The sequence below is a fragment of the Elaeis guineensis genome, chromosome 3 (genome assembly GCF_000442705.2).
Source record: "Elaeis guineensis isolate ETL-2024a chromosome 3, EG11, whole genome shotgun sequence".
Lineage (NCBI taxonomy): Eukaryota > Viridiplantae > Streptophyta > Magnoliopsida > Arecales > Arecaceae > Elaeis > Elaeis guineensis.
Window position 1 is genome coordinate 98,163,159 of NC_025995.2, and position 17,789 is coordinate 98,180,947.

The 17,789-nt window shown below is 37.3% G+C and overlaps 1 protein-coding gene and 1 non-coding gene across 2 annotated transcripts; both read left to right on the plus strand.

The window, feature by feature from the left end:
• Positions 1-4,821: 4,821 nt before the first annotated feature.
• On the plus strand, positions 4,822-14,099 carry LOC105041607 (signal peptidase complex-like protein DTM1). The gene is made up of 2 exons (XM_010918566.3): positions 4,822-5,267; positions 13,829-14,099. The coding sequence occupies exons 1-2, from the start codon at positions 5,029-5,031 to the stop codon at positions 13,914-13,916; spliced, it is 327 nt and encodes a 108-aa protein (XP_010916868.2). The 5' UTR covers positions 4,822-5,028; the 3' UTR covers positions 13,917-14,099.
• Positions 14,100-15,503: 1,404 nt separating this feature from the next.
• TRNAM-CAU (transfer RNA methionine (anticodon CAU)) lies at positions 15,504-15,575 on the plus strand. Its single transcript has one exon. It is a non-coding gene; the product is annotated as a tRNA-Met (tRNA).
• The last annotated feature ends 2,214 nt before the right edge of the window (positions 15,576-17,789 follow it).

The following is a 17,789-nucleotide window of genomic DNA, read 5'->3' on the forward strand; positions in this document are numbered from 1 at the left end:
GCGTTTTTTGGTAAGACTATAAAAATTAGTTTATGTTGTTTGTGTTATATTTTTATTTTATATTTTATAGTATATTGACTGTTTTATTTTTATTTTATAAACTGATTCTATGTCGGGTCTTGTGTTGGACGCTCGTCGTGCTTTATTTATGACTGATGAAGATGAACAGATTCGGATACTGCGTGAGATAGAGAGAACAAATTTTGAAATATTGGTGGCGATTGATGTTGATCCATATAGCTGTGCGCTTTGGTATGGAGCAACCGATGTGCCAGATATGAGATATACGCCTCACTATATGTTCCACATATGTCATCACCACATATTTCGTAGATGTCATCACTAGATGCTGCACAGATGCCACCGTCTTTTGATCCACAGATGGCAGTGCCTTCTTCTTCCTACATCCTCCAGATGACATCACCGGATATCAGTTGGCCACATGAGTATGATACTTTCTTTTCAGACACATCCATGTATTCAGATGAGAGGGTTGAGCGGGTCGCTCAGTCCGTAGATGATCCGACAGCATCCGTTATTCCTAAGCAGCATGACCAGCAGACCTCCTCCACTGATATAGAGGAGGAGCCATCACAGCAGGAGCAGGAGCAGCCGTTGAGGACCTTTCTAAGAAGGTCCAAGCGACCACGGGCACCACGACGTCCTTGTGGGACTTAGTCTTTTTTAGATTTGTACTTAATATTTTTGAAACTTTTATTGTACTATTTTTTGTATGCTTGACATTTTTATTCTATTTAATATTATTAATTATTAATTTTATTTTATATTATTTAATTTTAAATGATCGGATATTATGCTTTGTGGATATGGTTACATATACTCTAATATATCTCAGAACATTAGGAGAGAAAAAGTTATGCTAAAAGGACATAGAAATTATAATGTAAATAATAATAGTATATCGGATAATTTAATTATGAGATGAATCGGACCGCACTGGTACATCTCGATCTGGTATGGGCATAAACAGCTACGTACGGTGTGGTATTGAAAAAATTTTGAATTAAAATTTTTATTTTTTTAAATTCAAAATTATAATTTTTATTTTTTTTATTTTTTTGATATTTTTTTTATGATATTTTTTATTTTTTTAACCCCCATAATTTTTTTGGGATATTTTTTAAAAAAAATTAATTTTAAATGAAAAAATAATTTAAATTTATGTTTTTTATTTGAGTTAACATTTGAATTTTTATTTTTTCTCAATTTTTTCTCATTTTTTACTTCTTTGTTTGGAATATTTTAAAAAAAAATAATTTGAAATGGAAAAAGTAATTTAAAATGGTATTTTTTATTTTAATTAAAATTAAAAATTTTATTTTTTAAAATTAAAAATTATAATTTTTATTTTTTCTCATTTTTTAAATATTTTACTCTTTTATGGTATTTTTTTTTTATTTTTTTGATATATTTTTTTAAAAAAATTAATTTGAAATGGAGAAAGTAATTTGAAATGATGGTTTTTATTTGAATTAAAATTAAAATTTCTATTTTTTAAAATTTAAAATTATAATTTTTATTTGGCTCTCATTTTTTCTTTTTTATGATATTTTTTATTTTTTTAATTTTTAAGGTTTTTTTGAGATATTTTTTAAAAAAATAAATTTTAAATGGACAAAATAATTTAAAATTATCTTTTTTATTTGAATTAAAATTAAAATTTTTATTCTTTAAAATTCATTCAAAATTATAATTTTTATTTTTTTATTTTTTCTTCTTTTATTATATTTTTTAAAAAAATTAATTTGAAAAGGAGATTGTAATTTGAAATAATAATTTTTATTTGAATTAAAATTAAAATTTTTATTTTCTTAAATTTTAGAATTATAATTTCTATTTCTTTGTGATTCTTTTTTTAATGGTATTTTTAATTTTTTTACAATAAATTTTTTCAGATATTTTTTTAAAAAAATAATTTGAAATGAAGATAATAATTTTAAATGATAATTTTTATTTTTATCAAAATTAAAATTTTTATTTTTTTATAAATTTAAATTTTATTTTTTATTTTTATTCTATTTTTTACCATTTTTTTCTTTTTTTGAGGGAAAAAATAAAAAATACCAAATAATATGACGTTTTTAAAAATACCATATTATTTGGCATTTTTAATTTTTAATTTTTTTTTGACGTGGTCTACATGGAAAATAGGGGGTGACGTGGTGATGATAAAACGCCATTCAAAATGATGTTTTATCGATTTTGCATCATTCTGGTAAATAAGTTAAAAATTAAATTATTTAGGTAAATAATTTTTTTTATATTAATTAGGCGAAGGGCTCTGCATTTTGGTATCTATCCCAAATCAAGCTCCTCCCTCCTTTCATTTGATGTTGGTGTAGAAAATTTAACGTAAAATATACCATCTTATCTGATTGATATATATAATTATTATTTTTAATATATATTTAATATTTATAAAATAATTTTTTTATTTAAAAAATTTTTATGATAAAAATATTTTTATTTTTTAATAAAATTATAACATTATATATACATATTATGACATTCTACGTCTAAAAAATCATAATTTTTATTCATAAAACATCATAATATAATGCAAGATGTCATAATACGTATAGAATGTCATAATTTTTTTTAAAAAATAAAGATATTTTTATCATTCAAAATTTTCAAACGAAAAAATCAATATGCAGACAATAAATACATTTTGAAAAGTGATTAGATAAAAATATTCTTCTATGTTATGACATCCTGGACTATAATACATTATAGGATGTTATAATTTTTTTCAAAGAGAAAAAATATTTTCATCATATAAAATTTTTAAACAAAAAAATCAATCTACTGACATTAAATATACATTGAAAAATGATGACTATGTGGATCAATCGGATGAAACGGTGTACTCTACATCGAATTTTTTACACTGTCAATAGGGCACAAAGAATTTTTCTTTCATATTTTAGGTTACAAGACCAAAGAGGAGAAAATGATAACCTTTGGGGCGAAGGGGGTTTAAAGAGGAGTGTAAGTCAGAGGGAATGGGATTTTGGGCATGACTTTTATTCCAAGTGAAAGAAAGGTTGGGGTTTAAGAACAAGAGATCTTTGGGCATAATAATGAAAAGAGAAAAAAAAAAATAATGTTCTTCTCTTTGAATCTCTCTGCTTCTGTAAAGAAACAAAAGAATAGATAAATGTTTTATCACCTTAGTTTCTCTTTATTTAACTATTCAAATGAGAGATTCTAAACTTTGGAATAATAATCTCTCATCCAGCACATTGTTGGATATTATTTTCTTCATTCTTAAAATAATCCCTCATTCTCCACTGTGCGCGCGCGCGCGTGTATATATATCTATCAACAAACAAGTAAACAGATAAACAAATGAGGAATTCTTACTCTCTCTTATATCTTTCTTTTCAAATCTCGTGATCCAAACAAGTCGTGAGAGGAGAGAGAAAGGATGAGAGAGAATAAGGTAGAGTAGTTTTGATCAAAGTTTCGATAAGTGCTCTAATTTTTGGTAGATATGCTTTATCCATATTGTGTGACGTTAATAAAATAAGACTTTTTACTCGGCACCGAGACCATATTGATGGGATTCACACGTTTGTCAATTGGTCAAAAATGAGTGTGCTAACTTTCCTCCTAATGATAATATTTAATATCTTATTTGGGCACAAAATTCATGAGGATATTAATTAATTAATTATATAAATACCGTGCTACAGAATTCAAGGGGTGTGATACAAATTAAAAATGCTTTCAATACTATTTATATATAGTGATAGTTAGAAGTGTATGAGAAGAAAAAAAAAATAATATATTTCTTAGTTTTTTTGTCACTTCATCCTTAGATGACTCTGATCCCTTGGGCCCATTCTAGTCCATATTAACCTCCTTCTCCAATATCTCCAATACTAACTCTTGGTGCCTACCCTACCACCTCGTCATCCCAATCCTCTTTGATTCCCTTCTAAACACTATTTGATTACGAGAGTTTATTAATTTTTATTAATTCTTCTCCCTATCACATATGTTGACATACAAGTCACCGTACTTAGAAATTTTTTACAACAATCAGCAAAGGAACAATAAGAAATATCTAACAAAAATTAATAAATAAAATTTTAAATAATAGATTATTTTAAAAAATATCCGTGCAAAAATAAAATATATATTAATTTATCATCTCATTGTTTATGACTGTAACGTTTTTCTGTTTCCTTAAATATGCCGGCTTGTTTGCTAATGACTGCTCACCAGCAGAAGATGCGGTATATTTTAGCAATGCGTCCATTTTAACCCAAAAAATCAACGAGTCCCCCGCCCGTTGTTTATTTGATCCGTCGCAACCCAACGGCCAACTGTGTCCCATGTACATAGTAGATCACGTACGAGAGCTCCCACAAAAAATTCCACCGCGTCCAATTCCCTCCGTGTTCTCCATACACGTGTCCACTTAGTCTCCGTCGTTGACAACCTGAACGACACCACTGGATACGCGGAAATGGGATCCACACAGACCGTCCTCGGACCGGATAAAATTTTTATAGACGGACCGATCTCATGATGGGACATGTTTCAAAAATATTCATCAAAAAATAAATTAAAAAAAATATAAATTTAAAAAATATTTAAATAATTTAGATAAACATCTCATTATCATTTTTTTTTCAAAAAAAATCGTAATATATATATATATAGCAGATGATAACGATCATAATTCTTTCTGTGGTCGTCCAACTAAAGAAGTCTTTTCCCCTCAAACCGGTCACGAAACCGATCACCAAAAAACACAATTCACGAAACCTAAGCGCCGGGGCTTTCTCCAGCTGCCACGTGGCGTGTGTTTAATTTCCTACCGGCTGGGCTCGGGAAGGTGGGCAGTTGGGGAGCTTTGATGAAGGCTGAGAAAAGCGGTGGCCATGGAAGGAGTCCTTCCCTCACGAACTCCTCGTGCTCCACGCTCATCTCCTTCGCTCCGCTCCGCTCCGCTGCTAGGGTTAGGGTTACGGTTTCGTTGGAGGGGCGGGGACGATGGGGAGGGACGGGGCGCTGCAAGCGTGCCTGGTGGCGCTGGCGGCGGTGGTGATCGTTGTCGGGGCCTGGACCTTCTCCTTCAAGAAGATGATGGCCACCTACTTCTTGGGCCTCCTGGGGATCGGCGGTATCCTCCTGCCCGACTGGGAGTTCTTCGATCGGGACTTCTCGCAGTGGTTCACTCCGTTGCCGGCCCGGAGAGGGACGCACTCTAATGTGGACCCGGATGCTTTCAGGTTTGGTCTCTCCCGGTCTCTCCGTTTTTCTCTCGCTCTGTTTGTCGAGGAATTTCAGCTAAAGTTTGAGTCTTTATGCGAAGAATTTTGTTTTTAGTTCTTTTTAAGGGATTGTGGAGGTTTAGAGTGTCATCACCTAACCAGACACAGCCAAAAAATAAAAAAAATAAAAAAAACCTTATATTGAACATAAAAGTTTCAATCCGAAATTCTAATGTGTGATTTGTTTAGTAAAAGAAGTTTGGACTTTAATAAATTCTAACAGCATCTTTTTGTTTGATAAATTGATTATAAAGAAAACTTTTGGGTTTGAAGTTGGATATATGGAATTTCTTGATATGAAATTCCAATCAAGAGCCTTATGAATAAAAGCTTTGAATTTAGAGAATGATTCACCTCGTTGTATTTAGAGCAGTCATTGTTCGCTAAATAGATGTTGCCAGGATTTGAGATAGCTCTCAGCAACACCGGAGATGGCCCATAAAAGGAGGTATTGCTGGTGAAGGATTCATCAATCCAGCCATAGATAGCTGGGAAAAGGCTCCATCATCATGGTCAAATTATTATTCAGCAAATCCTGAAAATTTTGGGGGGGTGAGAGAGATGCATGGTTTTCTTGATTATGAAGTTGTTCAGGTGAAAAAACAATCCAGGAAAAGACTTATATGCATGCACATGTTTAATTGTGCCAGATTATTCTTTCCTTACTGAATGAGATCAGCAATGATCCTTTTTAAGTGGAAGATTTACACTGCTGATCATAATTTATAATATCTATAAGACATAAACTAAAACTTATGGGTTTTTGAGGTTGCTTATTTGTAGATCAAGTGAACATACAATGAATGGCATTGATATTATTAGCATATAGATGTATTTCAGAGCACATTGACTGAGATTCCAAATCGTCAGTCTTCATTTAGACATCTTAAAATGCATAAAGACTAAATTTCAGCTAACTTAGGTGCTTCTGAAGCTTAAATCAAATCACAATGTTCTATCTTACCAATGGACTTGTCCATTTTTGTGACTCTTGTTCTTTCTAATAAATTGTTGGATGATTCCAGCCCCTAAGATGTTCCAAAAAATGGGGGAAAAAGGATTGTTGCATATTAGGATCAGTTGATGCATCTGTAGGAAAACTCCAAAAATCTTAATTTTTTATCACTATCTTTACTGCAGAACATAAAAATGTAGAATTCCTGAAGTTACATTATCACCTGTTGATTAGATCCCTCATATTGGAAATAAGGCACAGATACCTTTCATAAACAGTATGAGGGAAGAAATTCAAAAGACAGAACCAGAGGCTCCAACTAAAGTCACAGAGCAAAACTTTGGGATATTGTTCACACCTATGAGCACTGTTGGCTAATTATAAGACATTGTTTAAAAAGATTGTCAAAACCACCCGCTACACTACATTCAAGATGAACTATTGGGTCTTTTTTTTTTTTCGTTCCGTATAGATTTTCTAAGCAATATGAGGTGAGAAACTCAAGAGACAGCTCCAAATGCTGGAATTAAAGTTTTAGTGGTGCAAAAGGTGAGACATGATTGCTACCTAGGAGCACATATATGCTGCTTTTCACACAACTTTAGAAGATTGGAATTAACAACTTATTTTGATCCAACTCTGTACATTAGCAACCTAAGATAGTATCAGTTCATGACATTATAACTATTTTAAAATCTACTGATACATAAACGTGGTCTCTTTCGGTGAAAAGCACCTTTTTCTTGGTTGGGGGGAGTGGGGGGGGGGGGGGCATTGGGGAGGTGAATCATTTCTTAAATCCTAAAGAATAGATGGGAAATTAAATTACAAAATTGGATTGTGTACTGTGAGCTACACTGCAGTTATTTCAGAAATAAATACAGGCAGCTTCTTTTAGTTTGTATAGTATATGGTTTAATCAGATTGTTTCTATGCTTTATCTTTACATGTAAAGTTACTGTGCAAGTATCATATGTTTTCATTTTCAGGTATCAATAACACACACACACACATTATGTAATACTGAGACGGTGACCAGAAGAAGTAAATCCTTCAGCTGTATGCAACTCCATTTGGTTTTGAATCACACTAAGACACTACGGGTTGCTATTATTTTAAGAAAATTGAATAATCATTGATTATATATGCTTTTGATTTATGTTTACATTTGAATTAAGAGTTTAATTGCAAGAATGTTATAAATGTAGTTAATCATTAGATACTTATGACCATTGAGATAAGTATCAGTTTTGGAACCAGGAATAGGGAAGTCCTTAAGTTGAACATATAGAGAACCCAGTCTGTCCTTAAGCTTGTCCAGAAGAATCCTGGAAAGGATCATGTTGATTCATCTGTAGGTCTATAGTTCATTCATATTCAGAACATCTTGTAGTTCTAATAGGTGAAAGAAAGGAAAAGAAGTGGCACGGGCACCTTCATAAGAATCTGAACATGCCCATAATCATCCTATTACATTCGTCATGCTGCTTTGATATTGACTTCATGATAAACTATGAGAAAACTGTAACCATCAGAATGTGTCATATGCACATGGGCTTCTCCAAAGTCTATTAATCTAGAAGCAGACAGGGAAAACTATAGAAAGTATTAGAAAGAACAGCATCTGACTAAAATATAGTTATTTTGAGTAGTTACATCAATGTTTTCAAACCTAAGGCAGCACCTTCAGTGAATAGGTCTTCATCAGAATTCAGAAATCATACTCCACATAAATTATAGACTTATCAGAGGGCTGATGGGCTCAATTATTTTTAAAAGGCTCATTTATCTTTCCTCAATTATCTTTAAAAGGCTCATTTATCTTGAAAAACATTGCTTTTCTATGGCTCCATACCATCTTGAATATGAGTGGAATTAACTGGGAGATCTTAGAAGGAACATGTAGGAATGGACCATGTTCTTAGAGAGTTGAGAGGCCAGAAGCTTTTATAGAACAATCCTGCTTGGCTGATTGTTTGAGTAGCTTTTTTCTAGAAGTTCATGTTGGGTGGATGTCTGGCCAGGACACCACCTCCCAAGATCTTTCCAGTACCACGCGATGCAGCAGGAAGAAAGAAGAAATAAAACAAAAAGAAAAACAATCAAAATACGTGGATTAGCCACAAAAGGGCTCGCCTCCACGGGGCATGCAAACTTCACGATGAAAAAAAAATTTTACAAGAGGAGACCTTACCTTCAACCCTTGTACACCCAATTTTCTCTCACCTGAAGTTCCCCTCACAAAAGCTCTCTCTCTCTTGGAGACCCCCCTGAACCCCTGAAGAGCCTGGCGACCGCTGTCTAGGAGCCCTGCTCCTCTCACAGCAACGCTTCCGCCTCTCTCTCTCTTCTCGGGTTCGTACGGCGGCGAGAAAACCAACCACACACCCTGTTCTCTGTGTACAGGGCCTTTTATAACCTTAATCACGACTTAGATCATGATTAGGACTCCTTAATCAACCCAAATCACGTCCCAGACCGTCGGATCAAGACCGGGAGCCCCCTGGACCCTTAGATCGCGCTCCGGTTCACGGAATAGTGCCGTGGACCGCGAGAAACGCGTGGGAAATGCCCACGCGGTCCACAGGCCCCGCCGTGGACCGCCCGGTCCACGGTGGACCGGGGCAAGGGGGCCAGCAGGGCCAGCGGTCCTCCGCCGCCTCGATTCTCGTGCCGACTTCAAAAGCTCGTATCTCCTCCATCCGAGCTCCGTTTCGGGTGATCTTGGTCTCGTTGGACTCCGTTTTTCGCCGCGAACCTCGCTGTGGGCTGAATCTCGAGGTGTCAAATCTTAACAATCTCCACCTCGACTCGATATTCGGCCTCCTCCAAACTCCGAGAGCTTCTGGATCTCCTCGCCCCCATGCCCTGGGGCAATCGCCTGCTGATCATGGATGGGCAAACATGGAAGTCGAACTAGGCTGCTCGATCCCATCTCCGTCGTATGCTGTGCTCCTCCTGACCTGAGACCTGCTCGGGGCATCATCCTGCGGCAATAGGAATCTTACCTTGCGACGTCGCCTCTCGTCCTCCCGAGTCTCCTGTCTCGTGCCCGATCCGCCTCCTGGAGCTCCACCTCGCTCTGGGCTCCACCTGGCTCCCGAAGCTCCACCTCGCTCTGGGCTCCCTGCCAGGTAATAATGTCCTCTGCTCCCCTTCTTCCCCTCCAGCACAATCCTATCGCCGCGTAGCACCTTCAGGATTCCTCCACCGGCTACCATCCTGTAGCCTCTCGAATCCAGTCTGCTAAGTGAGATAAGATTCTGCCTGAAATCGGATATGTATCGGACCTCCCCCAATCTCCTCACTGCACCGTCATGTGTCCTCCAGCTGACCGTCCCAATGCCTCTGATCGCACAGCTCGATCCATTCGGCAGATATACAGTGCCCTCACTGTTCTCCAAGGAGTCAAGCTGCTCCTCTCTGCAACACACATGATAGGGGCATGCAGAATCTAATATCCACTGCTGGAAAAAAGTAGATACCTCGTCAGATATCTCCAGGACATCTCCATCTGAATCGCTGCCGGCCGTCGCTACAGCAGCCACCGTCCGATTTTTCAGTTGAGGGCAATCTCTGGCTAAATGCCCCAACTCCTCACACCGGTAACACCTGGTTTTGCTCAAGTCCCTCCTGGACTTGGACCGCCCTCGTTGCGATCTCCTGTCGCTCCGTCTACCGCCTCCTGCACCTCCAGAAGCCACCAAAGCTGAGCTATCGTCACCTGAGCTCGAAGCTGGGTTCTCCCTCCTGAGAACCTCGTTCTGGAGTATCGCCGCGGTGACCTCGTCCATCTTGATAGTGCTCTTCCCCACTAGAAGAGCAGTCACCAAGGACTCGTACGAAGGGGGAAGCGACGCCAGCAAAACCAGCGCCCTGGTCTTCTCCTCAACGTTCTCGCCAACGCTGAGAAGGTCGGTGAGGATCTTCTGGAAGTGGCTCAAATGCTCCTGCACGCTCTGTCCCTCAGTCATCCGCAGTTGGTAAAACTGCCTCCAAAGGAAAAGTGTGTTGGTGAGAGATTTCGCCATGTACAACTCCTCGAGCTTCGACCACAGCACCGTCGGGGAAGTCTCGCTCAGCACATGGATCACCACCTCATCCGCCAGATACATGCGGATGGTACTCACCATCTGCATCTGTAGCCGTTTTCAATCCCGCACCTCCATGGTGGTCGGCTTCTCATCGCACAAGAGAGCATCGATCAACTCCTGTTGGATTAGCACGTCCTTCACCCTTGCCTGCCACAAGGAGAAATTGCTCTTACCATCGAACTTGTTGATCTCCATCTTGATTGTTCCTGTTTTCTCCATCTTCAGTCTTGCTCACCACCACTGCAATCTGCGTCCTTGTACCGTCTTGCTCTGATACCACTTGTTGGGTGGATGTTTGGCCAGGACACCACCTCCCAAGATCTTTCCAGTACTACGCGATGCAGCAGGAAGAAAGAAGAAACAAAACAAAAAGAAAAAATAATCAAAATACATGGATCAGCCACAAAAGGGCTCGCCTCCACGGGGCATGCAAACTTCACTATGAAAAAGAAATTTTACAAGAGGAGACCTCACCCTCAATCCTTGTACACCCAATTTTCTCTCACCTGAAGTTCCCCTCACAAAAGCTCTCTCTCTCTCTTGGAGACCCCCCTGAACCCCTGAAGAGCCTGGCGACCGCTGTCCAGGAGCCCTGCTCCTTCTCTCACAGCAACGCTTTCGCCTCTCTCTCTTTTCTCGGGTTCGTACGGCGGCGAGAAAACCAACCACACACCCTGTTCTCTGTGTACAGGGCCTTTTATAACCTTAATCACGACTTAGATCATGATTAGGACTCCTTAATAAACCCAAATCACGTCCCAGACCGTCGGAACAAGACCGAGAGCCCCCTGGGCCCTTAGATCGCGCTCCGATCCACGGAATAGTGCCGTGGACCGCGAGAAACGCGTGGAAAACGCCCACGCGGTCCACAGGCCCCACCGTGGACCGCCCGGTCCACGGTGGACCGGGGCAAGGGAGGCCAGCATGCCGCTGGCATGGGCCGGCCCGCGCGCCTGGGCCGGGCGCCCGCTTAAGCCGCGGGCCTGGGTCGCGCGTCCCGCGCGGGCCTGGGTCGCGCGTCCCGCGTGCCGCCGCCTGCGGCCGCGCCGCTGCCGCCGGTCGCCGGCTGTCCTCCGCCGCCTCGATTCTCGTGCCGACTTCAAAAGCTTGTATCTCTTTCATCCGAGCTCCGTTTCGGGTGATCTTGGTCTCGTTGGACTCTGTTTTTCGCCGCGAACCTCGCTGTGGGCTCAATGTGGGATGAATCTCAAGGCGTCAAATCCTAACAATTCATCTAAGAAATCAGGACCTTATCCAATCTTAGTGCAAGTTGTGTCTGTTGGGAGTCTGCTTGAACCAGTTCAGTGTTGGAATGATTATTTAAGCATCTATTACTATTACTAGTACTACTACTACAACATTTTACAGTTCAAAAACTGGAGCTAAATTCATGTCTTGTCTATTAATGCTTAAGAGTGAAGGTCCATATTTGCTATCAACTACTAGTACTACTACTATTACTACTATTTTTTTTTTTCAAAAATCTGGAGCAAATTCATGTCTTGTTCATCAATGCTTAAGAGTGAGGGTCCAAATGTGCTATCAACAGCATTATAAACTCTACATAGAGGGCTCTGTGCAATTCATTTCGGACCCAAAGTTGTTCCTTTTAACATAGCAATCATGTCTATCCTATCACAAGTGGATTCAAAGATAACTTTGAGTTTATGGAATCCCTTAGAAGCTTCTGGTTGCTAGGGACCAAAAATAATGTAGCATTTAAGTTTTCTTGTTTTACAAGGAGCATTGAAATACTATTTTAAGACTGCTAACAAAGAAAACCAAGTATTTTTATCTCCAATACTTTTTGTTGGTTGGATATCCATAATTTCTTCTCTGGACAGATTCTTTTGGGTAGGCATGCAGGGTTTTTAAGGTGGAAAATGCAGTTACATGCAGAAATGGTAGCACAGATAAGTGGACCTAAGATACTTGGATGGAGGGAGCACAAAGGGTGCAATGAATCCCACACTAAAAACAGACTGATTTCTGGCTTAAACTTAAAACTAAATGGTGGTGGGTATTGTGTATCATGGATCCTAGGGATGCGGTAATGGTGAGGAACATTATCTATGGAAGTACTTCAGGGGAAAGTGGTTTGCATTCATTGTAGAATCATTCAGAGAGAACTCTTACTTTCTATTTATTCATTGTAGAATCATTCATACATTCATTGTAGAATCATTAAAAAAAGGTCTTACTTCCTATTTATTCTTTTGAGGGCCTGTTTTGGATCCCCCCAGCCCCCTTTTGCTTTCCCCACAACAATTATCTCCCTCTACCTCCCATCCTACTTACCTCCATGCGCTCTTCTCTACCTACCCCACTGGTTCAGGAATGTTGCAAAACAGGCCCTAAATATGTTTCCTTATCTACTGATTATTAGAGTGAGAACTAATTGTTGGCTATAAACAATGGTGAACAAGTCTACCTCTGAACTGGCTGTTGTCAAATTGCATTAGAGTAGCTTTTTGTTGGGCTGTATGTGAGATGGTTCACATCAGATGTAAAGCCAGGCATAGCTATTTCCTCAAGCATAGTAACCCTTCCAAATTTGAGTTCTGCTACGGAATCCTCCTCGTCTTGATTGGACAGTCCTCCTTATGGTGAAACACATTACCATCAAGGTTGTTAAGTTTCAGTCTGTGCCTGCCTCATTGTACTGTGCTGGACTTGTGCTTGCGTGGGGCATGCATATGTGCTGCATGTATGTATCATGTATGTATGTACGCATATGCCTGTGTATTGGTTTCAGCATAACATGGCATGCTGTGCTGGGCGACCTGCAGGTTATTTATGTTAGATTTGGTAAATTGAGGACAGCAAGAACCTTGTTTTTTTTTTATTTAAAAAAAAAAAATAACAATTCAATGTTTACTGTCTGCAAGAGCAAAGAAATCCTTATTGATTGTTTATTAATACAGTGACTCCAAGTTAGAATATTCTCTGAACATGAAGGTCATGACCATGCTAGTCTTTTAAAATTTCTCCACAATATGAAGCTGATTTAGACAGCTTTCTTGATCAAATAAAGGATGGAATATGAGACCCATAATTTCACATAGTTCAGCATTGGTTGTGTTATTTTTAGTGGCTAAGAATGGTTGAAGAATGAAGTGGTCTTGAAAGTTCTGCTTGAAAGCAGGAGAGTAAATGAAAACTAAATGGTGGTTGATTTTTCTAGCTTGAAAGATGATCTTATCTATATTTCCTAGATTTGGACTTTCCAGTTTCCAAATCTTTTCCTAGTTTTTCGAGCATCAAAACAAAGCCAATAATAAATCTATTTCTATGCAGAATTGCTGTTTCCTGTTTTTGTTATTTTCTTCCCCTTTGCAGTGAATGAAATCTAACAGACTACGCCTGATCATTTTTAGATGTTTGTTAGTTTAATGTGTTCAGCATGTGGTCATTCATCCCTTTATATCAGAACAATATTAACCATTTTGTTTCCTATTTTTGTTGAGCAGATTTAAATTTTATCCCGTCAGGGTTGCTGTGATCGCTATAATTTATGGCTTTGGCCTGTACAAGTGGTGGATGTTTGTAATCAGCTAGTTGTTTGAGCTTCTTCATGGTGTCTCATTCATGCTTCTCAACACTAAAAATTATTCTGTTGCAACTTCCAGAATTCTATTGGGTGTATCTACAGTTATAACGTATCTATTTTACACAAACTCTATCAGAGAAACTATAAATCTCTGGATCATATCAAGGTGATTATTACCTTTTATTCTTCTATTTAGTGCTTGGTTTTCTACATACTTTCCAACTTTTAATGTTTTGGATGAAGGCTTCGTTAATCTTGATTAGGGCTGACAAAATATGATCTGACCCATCAATCCAATCCGTATTTGATCCGTCATAAATAGGTTTGGATTTAGGCTAAACGGGTTCGGGTCATAAACGGATCGATCCGTTTAATCCGTTTAATAAGTGGGTCGGATATGGATTTTAGATATCTAATCCATTTAATATTTAGATTGGGTTGAGTCAGATAATCCATTTAACCTGTTTAACTTATTTCTGATACATTTAATCCGATCTGTTTAATCTGTTTAATTCATTTAAGATCTGTTTAATCTGTTTAAAATCTGTTTAATATATTTCTGATCTATTTAATTTGATTTGTTTAATCTGTTTAATCCGTTTAATCTAATTTGACCTATTTAATAAACAGGTTAAACGGATCGGGTCGGGTTACTTGTTTAATAAACAGGTCGAGTTCAAGTTTGAATTTTTGATCCGTTTAATAAACAGGTCGGGTTTGGGTTGATCCTTTTCTGATCCGATCCGTTTATGATCTGATCCGTTTATGACCGATCTTATCCATTTGCCATCCCTAATCTTGATTGCACTCTGATGCAAATGATGTGGTTTTGGTGAGAACTATCAACTCAGCATATTATTTACGTGCATTGCCGCTTTTGTTCAAGCTGTGATGCATCAAACAAAATATTGATTTGAAGCATGTATTTGACCCAAAGGAGGGTGCAGTTGGGTTGCTGATGGATTTTCTTCCATTGTTTTCTCTAATTATCAGGTCAAACATGGGGTTGAGACTTTCTAGTGAAAGGCGGGAGGAGTGAGAGGAAACCTAAGTCCAATAATACTTGGATTGTCTTAATGAAATTTGAGGAGTGGCAGGAAACATAAGTCTAAGAATACTTGGAACCATCTTCGAAACATATAAAATGCTTCAAAAAGTGCAATGACGTTCATGCAGATCCATGTCTATAGATTTCCATTTTACCAACGAGAGGTCAGAAAAATACAGCATCCACAGGGCACAGGCCCAAAGAGGAAGAGGCAGAGGCATATAAATGGGTTTCGGATCAGGTCGGGATGGGTAAATGATGACGACCGAATTAGACCCAAGCATTTTTGATGCATCGGTTGATTCAAAATTTGCAAACCAAGAGGCAAGCCGGTATTTTAAGGGGGTCTCATATTTGAATCCAACCTAAACCCATTGGTCTCGTGTCGGAGTGGATCAGGTAATGGGTCGATGGGATCCATTTCTGGTCCTACTTGTTAATTCTTACTGGTGAGTTTTTTTGGCCTCCAAAATGAACTAGGAAATGAAGGAGTACGCTCTCATAATATTCATGATATAATATTTTGAGGTTGAGGCATTCTCCAACCATCAGAGTGGCGCAGCGGAAGCGTGGTGGGCCCATAACCCACAGGTCCCAGGATCGAAACCTGGCTCTGATACGGAGCGGCTTTTGCCAGTTTTTTTTTTTGTTTTTATTTATTTCTCAAACGCTTGGCACTGTTTTCTTTCTATTATTTCTCAAAAACTTTGCTAATGGCCCCACACAAAACGTCAGTGGAGCTTCCAGTCTACTTTGTATTCCAAACTGGGTTTGATTAATTATATTCAACTTGTTCTATCCTAGCTTCATTTAATCCAAATCGTGGATGGGTTGAATATCTTCAGCCAATCATTTGCTTTGCACTGTTTTCTTTCTATTATTTCTCAAAAAATTTGCTAATGGTCCCACACAAAACTAGTGGAGCTTCCAGTCTACTTTGTATTCCAAACTGGGTTTGATTAATTACGTTCACCTGTTCTATCCTAGCTTCATTTAATCCAAATTGTGGATGGGTTGAATATCTTCAGCCAATCATTTGGATTAAATTGTGGATGGGTTGAATATCTTCAGCCAATCATTTGGATTTGGATGATTGGTTTATTGTGGGGTTACGTTTGGTTTTTAATTGGCTGCATTGCCTTGATTGATTCTAACTTGATTATCTATTCGTGGGTTAGGTGATCATCATTTTTTTTAAAGATAACAGAGGAACCAAATCACTTCCCTACGATCTATATAATAATAATAAAATAATATACATACATTAGAGATGGCATTTCATATTGACATTTAAGATTATAGGATAATCTTTCGCAACGCCACTTGTCAATTTTTTTATTTTTTTTAAAAAAATAAACAATAAAAATATAAATAATATGATTAAAAAAATATATCTATCTATACAATAATAATAAAGTAATATACGAATATTAAGAATAACATTCCACGTTGACATGTAAGATTATAAGATAATCAGCAACACTACGTATCAAGTTTTATTTTTTTTATTTTTTAATATTTTTAAAATAAAAAATAAAAATATAATAGTATGATAAAAAAATAATATCAAATGTAACAATATTTATTGATTTGGGAGGCCATCTTTGGAAGAAAAATTCATAGAAATCCTTTTGATATCATCATAAAATTAATTGATGAAAATAATTTTTAATATAAAATATTATTATTATTATCAATTAAATCTCTGCAACGCAGGAATTGAATGTTAGTATTAGACAAAAGCCAAAGTGGCTCCTATGATTTCAGTGTCCACGTAAGTTTCAAATGTAGATGCAATTATAATCTGAACATCTTTGTTATTTTAATGATAGAAGGTTTTGCAACTGGATTTGGAAGTATAACCAGACCATTCGTATGATTGTACTTTAAGAATTTTTTCTATTTAATTAGTACTAAAACGTCGTATAGGTAGCTAGAATTTGAAAGTTTCCAATATCAGAAAACCACCAAAAGATAGACTTTGTGCACGATTTTATATTCTTAGCTCTATAAATATGCTTCTTTTTTTTTTTTTTTCTAGAAGAATGCCCACGAAACATTTCTTTGAAAATTAAACAACACTTCTCTCGGGGCAATCTCCTTATTATCAAAAAGGAAAAACTCTCTAGGTATCGGATCTCTCTCACGTACACTCTCTAGCTGCCCTCTTCTCATTATTATATGTGCACATGCAAAAAATTGATAACTAACATAAAATCCGAATGAAGCATGTAATACGGTTTTTTCTCCACCTATTTTTAAAATATAGCGTAAGATAGATATAATAAAGTAGATAATGGAAAGGTTTTTTCTAAATTTTTTTTTTGACATCAGTATCATGATATATTATCATTATACATATTTTTAATAATTAATATTTATATAAAATAATAAAATAATATATAAAATTAGGAATTATATTCTACGTTGATACGTAAAATTGTAGAGTATTTTTCCTATTTGCCACATGTCTTCATCTATATCCACCACACGAATGTGGAAAAAAAAAAAAAAAAAAAAAAGGTGCCCACCTTCCCGTCCTCAAGCAAGAGTTCCAATAAAAAAGACGCGCCTTCCTGTCCTCCAGAGTTCCAATCGGGCGGGAGGTTTGGAGCGGTTTGAGCCATTAGGAGTTTCGATTGGATAGAAGACTTGGAGCGCTCGAATAGGAAAGCTTAGACGGTGGCTTGGGTTTTGAGTTGGATTTTCATGGGCTTTCATCTTCTACTCTTTGTATGCAAATGTTTCGCAAGGTTTCTTGGATCCATATTTCCTTTTTCTGCGGTTTTCCTCTTATTTTTATATGGATTTTGATGGATATCCGAGGGAAAAA

Excerpts from the sequence above, each read along its gene's own strand:
- LOC105041607 (XM_010918566.3), top strand. The coding sequence starts at position 5,029 with ATGGGGAGGGACGGGGCGCTGCAAGCGTGCCTGGTGGCGCTGGCGGCG. Across the intron at positions 5,268-13,828 it reads GTGGACCCGGATGCTTTCAG|ATTTAAATTTTATCCCGTCA; the intron begins GTTTGGTCTCTC and ends TTTGTTGAGCAG.